This window comes from Corythoichthys intestinalis, chromosome 12, assembly GCF_030265065.1.
Source record: "Corythoichthys intestinalis isolate RoL2023-P3 chromosome 12, ASM3026506v1, whole genome shotgun sequence".
In the NCBI taxonomy this organism is placed as follows: Eukaryota; Metazoa; Chordata; class Actinopteri; order Syngnathiformes; family Syngnathidae; genus Corythoichthys; species Corythoichthys intestinalis.
In genome coordinates, this window is record NC_080406.1 from 34,681,071 (window position 1) to 34,695,102 (window position 14,032).

Here is a 14,032-nt window from a genome sequence, read left to right on the forward strand (position 1 = left end):
GAAAAAGAAAATCACAAACAATTTAAAAATATGAACAAATGAATAAATACAAAATTAAATAAATAAAGATTAAATAAATAAATAAAAATAATAAAAATAAAAGATAAATAAATGGAGTGTTAAAATAAACTGAAATAAAAAACTGAAAATTGAAATATTTTTAAACAGAAATTATGAAAAATAATAAAAGATGCCCTGCGATTGGCTGGCAACCAGTTCAGGGTGTCCCCTGCCTACTGCCCGTGGTTGGCTGGGATAGGCTCCAGCACCTCCGCGACCCTCGGAATGAATGGATAAAAGATGCAAAAATATGTGGGTATTTAAATAAATCTATAAATACATTAATCCTTAAATAATATAACATCTAGTGGCATATTTAATTAGTTAGTCAAAACTGTATTGGATTTGTGCATTTAATGTTGATATTCCTGGTCCTCTTTAGTTTTAATCTGTTGCTTATGTGCTCAGGTATTTTTTGCTTTTGTTTTTCAAAATGCCACGTATTCCATTCAGGAGAATAGCTGGAGAGTTTGTGTGTGCCCCCCCTCTCCCCCCACAGCCTTCCTGTTGTTTTCTATTTCCCACCAAAGGAATGGGGGTGCTGACTTTTTGCATGCCTCAATGCCCTGTCTCCCCGTGGATATTGATTATTATTTTGTGGAATAGTCGTGGTTGTAAACAAAATTCAATGGCTCCATTCTTGTGAAATACAGTGGGGCAAATAAGTATTTTGTCAACCACTAATTGTGCAAGTTCTCCCACTTGAAAATATTAGAGAGGCCTGTAATTGTCAATATGGGTTAACCTCAACCATGACAGAAAGAATGTGGAAAAAAAAAATGAAAATCACATTGTTTGTTTTTTAGAGAATGTATTTGCAAATCATGGTGGAAAATAAGCATTTGGTCAATACCAAAAGCTCATCTCAGTACTTTGTTATGTACCCTTTGTTGGCAATAATGGAGGCCAAACGTTTTCAGTAACTCTTCACAAGCTTTTTACACACTGTTGCTGGTATTTTGGCCAGTTCCTCCATGAGAGCTGTTTTGGGGCTGTTGTTGAGCAACACGGACTTTCAACTTTCAACACGGACTTTCAACTCCCTCCACAGATTTTCTATGGGGTTGAGCTCTGGCTAGGCCACTCCAGGACCTTGAAATGCTTCTTACGAGGCCACTCTTTTGTTGCCCTGGCTGTGTGTTTGGGATCATTGCCATGCTGAAAGACCCAGCCACGTCTCATCTTCAATGCCCTTGCTGATGGAAGGAGATTTTCACTCAAAATCTCTCGATACATGGCCCCATTCATTCTTTCCTTTACACAGATCAGTCGTGCTGGTCCCTTTGCAAAAAAAAAAAACAGCCCCATAGCATGATGTTTCCACCCCCATGCTTCACAGTGGGTATGGTGCAATTCAGTATTATTTTTCCTCCAAACACAAGAACCTCCGTTTCTACCAAAAAGTTCTATTTTGGTTTCATCTGACTATAACACATTCTCCCAGTCCTCTTCTGGATCATCCAAATGCTCTCTAGTGAACCGCAGATGGGCCTGGACGTGTACTTTCTTCAGCAGGGGGACACATCTGGTAGTGCAGGATTTGAGTCCCTGGTGGTGCATTGTGTTACTGATAGTAGCCTTTGTTACTGTGGTCCCAGCTTCCTGTAGGTCATTCACTAGGTCACCCCGTGTAGCTCTGGGATTTTTGCTCACCATTCTTGTTATCATTTTGACGCCACAGGGTGAGGAGGGAGTTGAAAGTCCATGTTGCCCAACGACAGCCCCAAAACATCACTGGTCTAGAGGAGATCTGCATGGAAGAATGGGCCAAAATACCAGCAACAGTGTGTGAAAAGCTTGTGAAGAGTTACAGGAAACATTTGGCCTCTGTTATTGCCAACAAAGGGTACATAACAAAGTATTGACATGAACTTTTGGCATTGACCAAATACTTATTTTCCACTATGATTTGCAAATAAATTCATTAAAAATCAAACAATGGGATTTTTTTTTTTTTTCCACATTCTGTCTCTCATAGTTGAGGTTTACCCATGTTGACAATTAGATGCCTCTCTAATATTTTCAAGTAGGAGAACTTGCACAATTAGTGGTTGACTAAATACTTATTTACCCCACTGTATGTAATGATAATAAATGTGTTTAAATGTTTATGTTATTTTTGCATTTGCTTCAATTTTATTTGTACAATTTTTAGATGATTTTGCCTAGAACTGTTTTCTTTACGTTCAGCATGATGAAATTATGGTTACACTGCTACCTCACTGTTCAAGTCCTCCAACTGAGATTGTGCATTTGGACGGGAAAAAAAACAAACTTAAATCCGATTTCAAAAGTAGACTGACACAGAACTTCTTTAGCCTGCAAGCTCCGATGTCCATCTCCATCAATGGCACCCAATGAGTCATAGTCAGTTGTGATGGTGACAATTAGTTAGCTTTTTAGTTGGTATTGGTTGTAAAGTTTAAAAAACACTCTACAAAATAACATCCGCATTTGTGCAAGCGTTCAGTTTTCTCCCCATTGGTACTTTGCCGAACAAAAACAGGACAAATGAATAATTCACGGGAATTATACCACCAGTGCCAGAACTGTAAGACCAGGTGAAACACATTCAAATAGGGGTAATGAGTCATTCTTCGTGTGACTCATTTACCACCGTTTAAAGCAAATGGACACACATTATAAAAAGAAAAAAAAACACTACACCACCCACTGCGAGCCATTAGTTCTAATTTCCAAGCTCGACGCTGGTGCGACTGATCAATAGGCCCGCTGGTGAGTCCCATTGTCCTCATACATTATGCAGGAAGTGACGGGATTATTAAGGCTCTTCTGTACCCTCCGTGAGCACTTAAGTGCTGCTTTTGGATGGCAGTGAAAGTTTCTCTCCTAGAAAGTGATCGAGATTCAACATGAAAGCCCAGTGAACTCCGACCCGGGACTGGCACAAGTGACGAGAAAGCATCAGGTATCACCCCCTCCGTCCCCACAGATGTCCATTAACATCAGCTGCCGTCGTCAGGTAGAGCTACTGTGAATGTTTTAAACCTGAGCTAAAAAAAAATTTAAAAAAAAAAAAAAAAGGATTGACAGATTAGGCGAAACAATGATGTAACATGACATCCTTGTGGAGGTTTTGCTTTCAGGATGAATAACGCCATAAGCGGGTTTAAAACAAACCGTTTGAGCGCATCTCAAGTGCTCCGCTTGGCTGAATTATTGATATTTTGAGGGATCTTTCAGTAGGTAGGTCAGCATGCATCTTTTTTTTTTTGCTTCACATCCCGGCACGCTGCTCAAGTGAGCTGATTCTTTCTGCGTGAAATGAAATGACTTGACATCTTCCCGACCACCGGGTAAGGAAGAGAGGAGGAGAGAGGGTGAGCGAGTGAGAGATGGAGAGAGAGGGAGAATAAGGAACTTTGTTACCAGGCGCAGCAGCATCTCCGCCTGCACAGCGAGGCAGAGAAGAAGCATTTATGGTCGATCAGTGGTTTTCCTTTTTTTCCCGTCCTCTCCAGCGCATTTGGAGAGTGTGCTGAATAGATGCTAGTTTGCGTTTCCTCATGGATGAAACATCAAAGATACACTGACGTTACCCGGCAAGCCTGCGTTTCGACCCATGGGTGTGAGGTAGGTTGTCTCGGCAAGGAAGTAGAAAATGTTATAAATCAGGCGTTAAGTTGCCCACGTGTCTGATTCTCAGGTGGCAATGTGGTTGAAATATAATCTGATGTGATTGTGTTGTTTTGGGATCAAGTCCGCCTTTGACCTTGATTTTGGTTATTTACATTGCTTGAGGGAGTCCTCCCTCCCTCTTTCTTTTGCTCTCACGCTTTCTCTCTCGCTCACTGCTGCTTTGTTTGAGCCATTTTAAATCAGCAGTCACACGGCCAGAAGTTACCTCTGGGTAGCGACAAATTAGGCTACGACTCGTGCCGGCTACAGCTGGTTGTGTGGAAGTTGCCCGCCTGCCTTGCATCATCATGCTCCATTATCGTTTGTGTTTTTTATTTTTCTCCAGATGACATTGAGGACACTTTAGTGGGATGTGGAGCTCGGACATCGCGCGCAGGAAAATGCATCTTTGGATCGCCTGCATTTTGCTGAGCGTCACCTCTGTACCTACAGCGGGGATGTCTGATGAAGGGATATGTGAACGGCTGTGTGCGTGCGAGGAGAGAGAGGGGATTCTCACCGCGAGCTGTGAAAACAGGGGAATTGGGAGCATCTCGGAAATCAACCCGCTAAACTTCCCACAATATCATCTGCTGCTCACTGGGAATTTTTTGAGAAAGCTCCCCGCCAACGACTTTGTTGAATATCGAGGGCTCACCATATTACATCTGGGAAATAATGAGATATCTGAGGTGGAAGCCGGAGCTTTTAATGGACTTCGGGGATTAAAACGACTACATCTTAACAATAACAAAATTGACGCCTTGAGGGAGGAGCTCTTCTGGGGCCTTGAGAGTCTAGAGTATCTGCAGCTTGATTATAATTATATCACACAAGTGGCCCCCAATGCCCTCGGCAAACTTCGACACCTAGAGGTGTTGATTCTGAATGACAACTTGATATCCACTCTGCCCGTGAATATCTTCCAGCACGTCCCGCTGACTCATCTGGACTTGAGGGGGAATCAGCTGAAAGTGCTTCCATATTCGGGACTGCTGGAGTACATGAACAGCGTGGTGGAGCTGCAGCTGGAGGAAAACCCGTGGAACTGCTCGTGTGACCTGATTGCCCTCAAAACTTGGCTAGAGAGCATTTCGTACACAGCCCTGGTGGGCGACGTGGTTTGCGAGTTCCCCTTTCGCCTCCACGGGAGGGATCTGGACGAAGTCTCCAAGCAAGAGTTGTGTCCCAGAAGAGCCATCGCTGAATACGAGATGCCGCCACAACCACATTTGAGCTTAGACGGCAACTACAAGAGTACGCCGGCCCTCGCTACGGCCTCATTAACCTCATCAGGCATTGCACGGTCTTCCTCAAGGCCTACAAAGGGACCCCGACAGTCAGGTAAATTGAAATCAAGACCGACTGCTCGACTAGCAGCGAACAAACCTCAGAGTTATGGCCAGATTATTTCATATCAAACAAAGTCTCCTGTGCCTTTGGACTGTCCGTCCGCCTGCACTTGCAACCTTCAGATTTCAGACCTAGGCCTTAACGTCAACTGCCAGGAACGAAAAATCGAGCACATTTCCGATTTAGATCCCAAACCGTATAACCCCAAAAAGATGTATCTCACCGGGAATTATATCCCAGTGGTGCGGCGAACAGACTTCATTGAGGCAACCGGATTAGATTTGCTCCATTTAGGCAACAATCGAATAGCTCAAATATATGACAGAGCTTTTGGTGATTTAACTCATCTCAGAAGACTTTACCTTAATGGCAATTTGATTGACCATCTTACGGCAGATATATTCTATGGACTAGAGAGTCTGCAGTTCCTATATTTAGAATACAACGTAATCAAGGAAGTGGCTGCTGACACATTTCAGCATGTCCCTAAACTTCAGCTCCTGTTTTTAAACAACAACCTCTTGAAAACGTTACCTCCGGGAGCATTCCGCGGCCTCACGTTGGCCCGCCTCAATCTTCGCAGCAACCACCTGCGATATCTTCCGGTCGGCGGCGTGCTTGATCGGCTCACGGCACTGGTGCAGGTGGATTTGTACGAAAACCCTTGGGATTGCTCGTGCAGTATTCTTGACTTAAAGATGTGGCTGGAGCAGCTCAGCACTGGCACGGTTGTCAACAATGTCATCTGCGGTTCGCCCAAGAGGCTCGCCGGGGAAGACATGCGATATATCAAGACGGTTAATTTCTGCCCTAATAACTCGACCGTAGTGGGATCCGTGATACCCCCCTCGGAAGAATCTTTCCCCGGAAGCACCATCACCATAGAAACATCATTAGACTCCGATACACAGTATGGTGCCATCCCTTTATCAGTGATGATTCTTGCCCTCCTGTTCATCTTCATTATGTCCGTGTTTGTGGCAGCAGGACTGTTTGTAACAATGAGAAAGAGGCACCTAAAGAGTCAAAACGAGCAGAATAACTCCATGAATGCTTGCATTAGCTCACTCAACATGGAGTACGGACTGTACAAAAAGGGATCCGTCCCAAAGGTCAGAACATCAGCTGGACACGTGTATGAATATATTCCACCTCCTTCGGACCAAACGTGCAGAACGACAGGTCACACTTCTGCTGACGGTAAATCCGCTGAGGGATTTCGGGACTTCGACGAGTTAAGTGGCGCCTTCCCGACTAATTCGGATGAAGAAGCGACGAGCAATGTAATAGGCTCGGAATACAGCACCACAGCTTCGGAGACTCTCAATAAGCCATCTGGCATGAAACAAGATGATCCTTCATACTATAGAGAAGTCCCTGATCCAGAGCAGAAGCCCCACTACAGCAATACGCTACCTTGCAGGCATGCTGCACGTCCGACCAGTCAGTACACATCGGATTTTGACGTGAGACCGCAGCACATTCATCCTGACAGAGTGCAACAGACAATATTGTACTGCACAACACCAAGTACTGTTTATGTGGAGCCCAACAGGAGCGAATATTGGGAACTAAAAGCAAAGCTTCACATTGATCCAGATTATCTTGAGGTTCTTGAAAAAAGAACAACATTTACACAGTTTTAAAATACTTGGCTGACAAACACATTGAATTGGACAAAACAAAGAGATATTTCTAGATGACATCTTCGTAGGTACGATGGATTGTAAGCTGCAGCATGCATTTGTGTGATGCTCAAGATTTGCATCATTGAGTAATGACTTTTGTTCTCATCTGACATGAACTGCATGTCAGCTAATCCTATCACAAGTACATCTACTTATATTGAAAATGCTATGACATCGGAACGATGCCTTTAGGACATATGGGGGTCGAGGACTAGAATTGACTCAGTTTGTACTGGAGAACCGCATAACCACAAAGAAACACATATTTCTGTATTTTTTGTTTACATTGATCCAATCAATAATTTAGCAAGGTCTAATAGTACAAGTAGTTACTAGGAAGACAAATTTGGGCAGGATTATAAAAAAAAACTAAAAAATAAAAAAGGAGTTTATGTCAATTAATTTGGTTAATATGCCCTAACACTCTAGCCTAAGGCTTTTCAAAGTGTGAGCGTCTCCCTCAGTGAACATAAAATAGCTGGCGCCTCCCTTTCTTTCATCACAGTGGATCTCACACCAAAATGATTCATGACTATGCACCGTGCATAATGCTGTTTTTATTAGTCTCAACATGGCAAGATAGCCCTTTTAATAACTACTTTCTAGAACAAATTGATTTTTAGGGACTGCAGAGTTTTGTGCTCTCTAATGATTGAAATCAATCCATCTATTTAAACTTTTTCACAAACTGCTATTGCATTTCTCCTCACGTCACCTTAGCTCACCCCAACTAGTCAGTGTTGTAGACAGCACAACAGTTTTGGTCAATATATATTTTGAAGGTCTTGGTTTGGTCTCAGACTCAATTCACAAAAGAATCAACTCTTGGTCTAAGTCTCAGGCTTGACTCCCAAAGGATTTTTAGCTAAATGTTGGTAGCATCTTGGTCTTGAGCACAACAAAAGTGTTAAATAATCAATGCATTATTGCTGATTTTACTTGAAGCGAAATAAATAATACTTAACGCAAACTATGACAAAATTAATGTTGAAAACGTTACAAATGTACAATTTGCCATACATTTCCAGTTCAGTATATCCGCCATTTTCATCATTAGTGATTTGTGGCCATTTTTAGTCAAGTCGAATGTACATATGTTTTTGAAAAATCTTAACATAAATTATGTATTCTGGGTAACCACATAATGAAACCCAGAATATACTGTATGCAAGTAAAAATGTTTGAAAAATAGTTGGTTTTACTCATCTGGTTAAAATGGAAAAACCCTTACAAAACTAGTTCTATTTTTGGAACAAACAAGGCAGTCGCGGTGCTAACCCTGCTAAGCCCCACCCACCTCCAATATGTAATGCCACTCACTCCCTTGCATGCTATTTTTTCCCCTGTGAATCAACGTTAATAATATCATTTTTAGTTAAAAATAGAATAAAGGAGATTATTTGTGCTGCTATGTTATTTCCAAAACAGCTATTCTTTTGGATTAAGTTTTGCTCTCTTCTTTTCATGGTGGCCCAAAATTGTTGACACTGATATGATGTGGAAAACTAAAGTGTCACAAGGATTTTTCTTTAAATTTCCATCACATTTTGCTCCTTGCTGACTCCTGCTAGAATCTGCAAACACATTTCTTACTCGTTTGCATATCAAGCGGGAAAGCGAGATCACTTGAGGGCTAAATGCTAAGAATCCACTTTTGACGGGATGACCCGAGACGCATGTTAATGCTGTCTGAGCCATGCTTCGAGTCAGCGCAAGTCCCACTGTATGTACGTAATGTTTAACAGTGCAAATTAAATGTGTAAATATGAACAATCAAGCAGAAAGCCAGGCCCCTAATGACTCATCTTTTTATGAGACGCCCCGGAGCTATTTCATTTGCAATAACGTGTGTTTTTTACCCTCAAATCGGTTGCATTTCATTAGTGCTAATCACCCATGAAGGTTATACATTCTCTTCCAGAAATAAACCAGGTTGTTGCCACTGATATTTACCACCAACTCTTTCATCTGAAATAGTAATTAATTTGCTAAGGGTCCTCTTCATTTTGATGTGCGAGGGTGTTAAGTGAGGTCCAGTGGATGAGTCGTTTTGGTTAAATCAGACAAATTTTGCAAGGTGAAGAACATACAAAACCAGAGAAATATCATCTTATGGGCTCTCTAGTTTACACATTGAGACCACAGAGAGAATCCCAAAATTAAATTGAGCCGACCACTTGCTTATAGGATAATCTCTCTGAATCAGTGGTGTTCCCTCCAAGCGTCCTACAGGAGATTATGGACAACCGCTACACTTGTTTTGAATCGTTTCATGTTGTAGCTCCACTCTGAAATGTTGGAAAGGATTATAATCACAGTTGTATTTACATTCTGTGGGATCATTGCTATTATTATATATGAATCATGTGTGTAACAATCACGTCCCGAAAAATGTATGCTTCGTAAAGTTGCAATACAACATAAGTCTGACTTTACTCCAGAAAATGAAACATTTGAGGTTTCACTCATGGCAAAGTTGTATTTTTATAACAGACAAATATGGATGTTGGTGCATTCTACTTTACCCTTTTGAAACTGCACTGGTGACTTGTGTAAGTCAATGATGATGTCACTTCCTGGATTGTCTTGTATATTTATTTGTGTTTTACAGTTTAGCCATACTGACAGCCAAAAGAGTAACAATTAACATTTTAGCCAAACTGCCAACCATTGTATCATTTGCATTGAGCATGAGGGCCACAATTGCAATGCTAATGATAATTGTATGCTTTGTTTTAAGAAAATAAAATATCCTTTTGCCTCCCCACCCATCCCAAAAATTATATATATAAACGTACAAGTATTTATGATGAACTATTACACCTACAGCACCTTAATGTTGAAGCATTTCATCATAATGTTCATGTTATTCCCATATCCCATTCTTTCAGAACTTTTTTCTCAAATTGAACGTTTCCGTAATATTATCATCACTGTAACCTCCTAACACTATAACTTTATCTACACAATATTTTAATTGTTTTTATATTATTGGTTAAATAATTTTTTTCCTCAAACATTATCATCCTGTTCTGGAAAGGACTTGATGCAGCAAAACACTTTTCTTTCTTAACATTAAAAATGACTTTAGTCAAAACCTTCAAACTGCTTTTTCATCACATTTGGATTGGATTCAATTAATATTATGACTATTGTTGAATTAATTTTCTTTTTTTCTATTACATGTGAATGGCCCTTATGCTCTTATCTTATACAGTGTGAATAGCTATTCCGAGACTCTTTGTGCAACATTGTTGATATATCTTATAAAACAAGTATTTGTAATAGTTACAGGCACAGAGAATTTCACATGTGACAAAGTATCATTTTGACAAAATTACAAATAAGCACAATAAATGCTAATGCAATTTCTAGACACAAATACAGTAGAGTATGTTTAATATGCATTGAGTGCTACATGAGCAAATTATGCAAAAGTAATTTCAAAGTAATGTCTGGGTCAATACTGTGTAAGTGAGTAAAGTCCCGCTCCATGAGGCATTAATGCACATAGAAAATGCACATGATTTGAAGAAATATGCACTGAACCTGTCACCTTAACTCAGCTCCAATGGTTGGACTTTCTGCTTGTTAGGCACGTTGTTGGATACGCTATTGGTTAACTTTTAACGTGTTCGCAGTTATTTGTGTGTTTACCACCACTTGACTGATCAAGCAAGGCAGAAAATATTCTTGAAAAGTATTTTTGAAATGTCTGTCCAAGGCACCTCACAATTTCTGTGATGATAATTTAGGGATTATTACTCAAAAAGGAACTCTCTGAGGAAACAAGATACCTCTTGTATATATTTAATAAATGCATATATAACAGTCTAAATTGTATGTTTTGCATTTTTTGTATAGAATTATTGACTACAATATATTTTACTTTGTAATTTAAGACTGGGGGGCTAAAAAGATGTTTCAACGAGTATGTGTAAATACAGAAAATATTACAATGTAACATTAGGGCCACAGTGAATTGGAAAACATCATTTACAGAAAAATGTTGAAATCAAACAAAAATTTGAAAAATAAAAACTACCCTAAGTTATTGCAATTTTATTATTCTGAAATTATATTTTAAATGTTGTATGAGATATTGTCACGAGAAGGAAGTAATTCTTATGAGAACAAAGTCCAAAATTTAACAATGTCAAAATTCTTCAAATTATGAACGCTTTGCAGATCATTACTTGGCATATACTAATGTGACTCATACGGGGAAAAGTTGTAATCCTTTGACAAATTTGAAACTGCCTCACTAAATTATTAGTATTATACATGTATTTTCCTGAAATTATATTTTTTCATATATACTTGATTACACATGAGAGTCTGGGTGGTAACTATAATTGGTTCTTCAAAGCAAGAATAAATATCAGTGAAGGAATTGAATGTTGATAATTCAGTTTGGTTAAGTTCACATCAAACACTGGCAAAAACTATAATGAGTGTGAGCTATGTTAGCTTGGACTGTATGTTATTAAAAAATACCCCCCAACTTTTTTTAAATGCCCAGAGAAAACACCCAGGGGAAAAAATTTGCAAAAAAAATAAAAATAAAAAACCCGCCAGAGCCGCACTAAAGCTAAACTTGATGTCAAGTACAAGCCGCAAAATATTTTTCTGCAGCCAAGCTTGGCTCCCAGGCCACATGTTTGAGACACTGCTTTATATATATTTCACTCTTGTAATATTGTTATGGGAATAAAAAGCTATATTCACATTATTTTAAAACTTAATTCTCATATCAGGATTGTTTTTTCAGTCTTCAGTGTGGCCCTGATGCGCTATTCTAATATGTAAATATCTGGTTACAAAAGAATAAATGTATCTTATTAATTAATTGTCCAATTCATTTGGACTCCCAGTGAAGATCATACTTCAGTCCCATTGATGGCGATAGACGTTCATTCCATTTTGATGGAATGAATTTATTTAGGTCATTTTGTTGGGTTGACAAAAGGAATTCATCTACAGTAGATGTGCTGCTAGTTAATGAATAAAAATACATGCATTAACTTCATATTGCCTCTGTCTTCCTTCCAGCCTCAGGCATGTGTGTGGCAGCTCCGTAAATATGATGCAAAATGTCTCCTCTTCTCCCTATTGGCGATTTTCAGGACATTACTAAAATTAAAACGGCCACTTTAGAATTTCAAATCAGGTTTCATGGTTTCAATCAAGCAAACGGGCCGAAACGACGTGCTGATGTATTACATAAGGAAAGCCCAGATTCGGACTTTGGAACGTCTTAACATTTAGTCGCTCGCATCACCCAGAGACTTAAATGACCAATGCTGCCATGTAAACCAAATGACATCTGATGCTCTCAAACAGCACGAGCGGAACAAGCCCCAGGCTGTATTACAAAGTATGGTTGAATTGAAATTCTAGCTTTTTTGGGGGTGAAATTGCTGGATCTGAAATAAGACCACATCGTCCAAGAGTCAACCATATATTTGCATAGAGACGTTTGGGCAACAACTGCTACAAACCAAGGCCTGGTATCCATGGAAACATCTACTCGCTTGACACAGAAAATACTAAGAGGCCCTTATGTACTCGAAGTAAGTGCGTCATTGGGCTTTTTGAAACACGAATAGTACGTGTTGTTCCTGTTCCAAACTAGACATCGTCAACTAATGGCCAAGATTACCTTTAACTCAGCTGCTCGTCAGATCAACGGTGTTATGTTGTTTAGCAGTTTTACCGGGGAGAGGGGAAATTAGGGCAGATCTGCATTATGTAAGCTCGAAGAGACGCGTCAAGCACTGTGAAGACAGCGTATGACTGTGAGCTTTTGCCGGGGGAAGAACCTTTACTATCGACTCGCATCAGGCGAGTGGACGCCGCACAAACGCCACTGACTCAAAGTGTCTTGATACTCGCGCACATCTGGCGCAGGACAAGATGCCTCGCAGTTGTTATAGTCTTAGACATATGTCTCTGGCCCCCCGTGCCCCGAGACTTCTCGGTCATTACACTTACAAGACACGACTGAAAAAAAAATGCACTTTGTGTTCGCCTGACTGAAACAAGACGTTTAGAATTCTCGTCTACACGTCATTGTATTTGCGCGTGTTATTGCTGGAGGGATTATTTACTTAAATACAGATGCGGGTGGTGCGCTATAAATTCTGTTAGAGGCTTTCTATTTATTTTTTTTTTTCACAATCACCTTTTTTAAAAATCGGGTATTATATTTATGTCAGTGGAGCAAGCACGCAGTATTTACACAAAAGTAGAGCCAAGATGTGGGTAAAAATACCAATTAATTCGTGACTTGCAATACTTCTACTGCAAAGGGCGCGTTCCTTTTGTAAAACTGGAAATTGCAATTGCAATGGCAAATAAGGCATGCCGCAGCGGTATGAAAACGGCAGCTTTAATTATTTCTAGCTAATATTTAAAGTGCCTCTGACACCAAAAAGTATGTTTTTTTCATATTACACATGGTATTTTATGCTCCTGAATGAAATGGACCACTTGGATGTGTGCAGAAGCGCTCGATATATTTATTCAATTTTTTAAATCCCACGCTACGAAAATGAAGGTAGTTTTGTGTGATTTTTCGTGTTCGAAAGGCAAGGAAGGGAGTTGGAAGAGCCGCTCGGTTCGGGTTAGCATGTAGCCTAGCTCTTAGTCTCCGAGTCCCCGCAGGGAAATGACTAGGGATGGGAATCTCTGGCATGAAGCCGATTCGATATGTATCTAGATACACAGGTTACGATTCGATTAAAAAACGATACGTTTTTAAGGCCGACCGATTCGATACGATTCGATACAGTTTAAGAACGATACGGTTCGATACAGAGTGAAAACGATACGATAGTAAACATTTGTTGTGTGTGTTCGAACAGTATTTTAAACATATAAAAAAGACCACATTTCTAATAGCAAAATTAAACAACAAAATTTCATACCAATGTTATGTTTTATTTTTTTATGAAAAAAATAAAAATAAGGCTTACTATATGACCGTCATTTTGTTGGATGGGATTTATAATAAAATAAAACTCCAGTGACAGACAACAATAAAGTGCAGTAAATCAATTAGTGCATTTCCTGGTGTTTCGAACACAAGTGGTAAGCAATTTAAGTGCAAACTTTCAACGTAAACATCTTACCAACAAAAAATATTAATTATATGCAGCAGCTCTAGAAAAAAAAAGAATTAAACCCGCAATGTTATCATAAATAAATGATAAATTATGCTTTACCACTGGTATAATTGGGGGAATAAAAACATGGCATTTTAGACAGACAGGTCAATAATCATTACTTTT

At 39.7% G+C, this 14,032-nt stretch overlaps 1 protein-coding gene across 1 annotated transcript; it reads left to right on the forward strand.

Moving 5' to 3' along the window:
- Positions 1–3,444: 3,444 nt before the first annotated feature.
- Positions 3,445–11,769, forward strand: slitrk5b (SLIT and NTRK-like family, member 5b). Its single transcript, XM_057852753.1, has 2 exons — positions 3,445–3,654; positions 4,046–11,769. The coding sequence occupies exon 2, from the start codon at positions 4,071–4,073 to the stop codon at positions 6,696–6,698; it is 2,628 nt and encodes an 875-aa protein (XP_057708736.1). The 5' UTR covers positions 3,445–3,654; positions 4,046–4,070; the 3' UTR covers positions 6,699–11,769.
- The last annotated feature ends 2,263 nt before the right edge of the window (positions 11,770–14,032 follow it).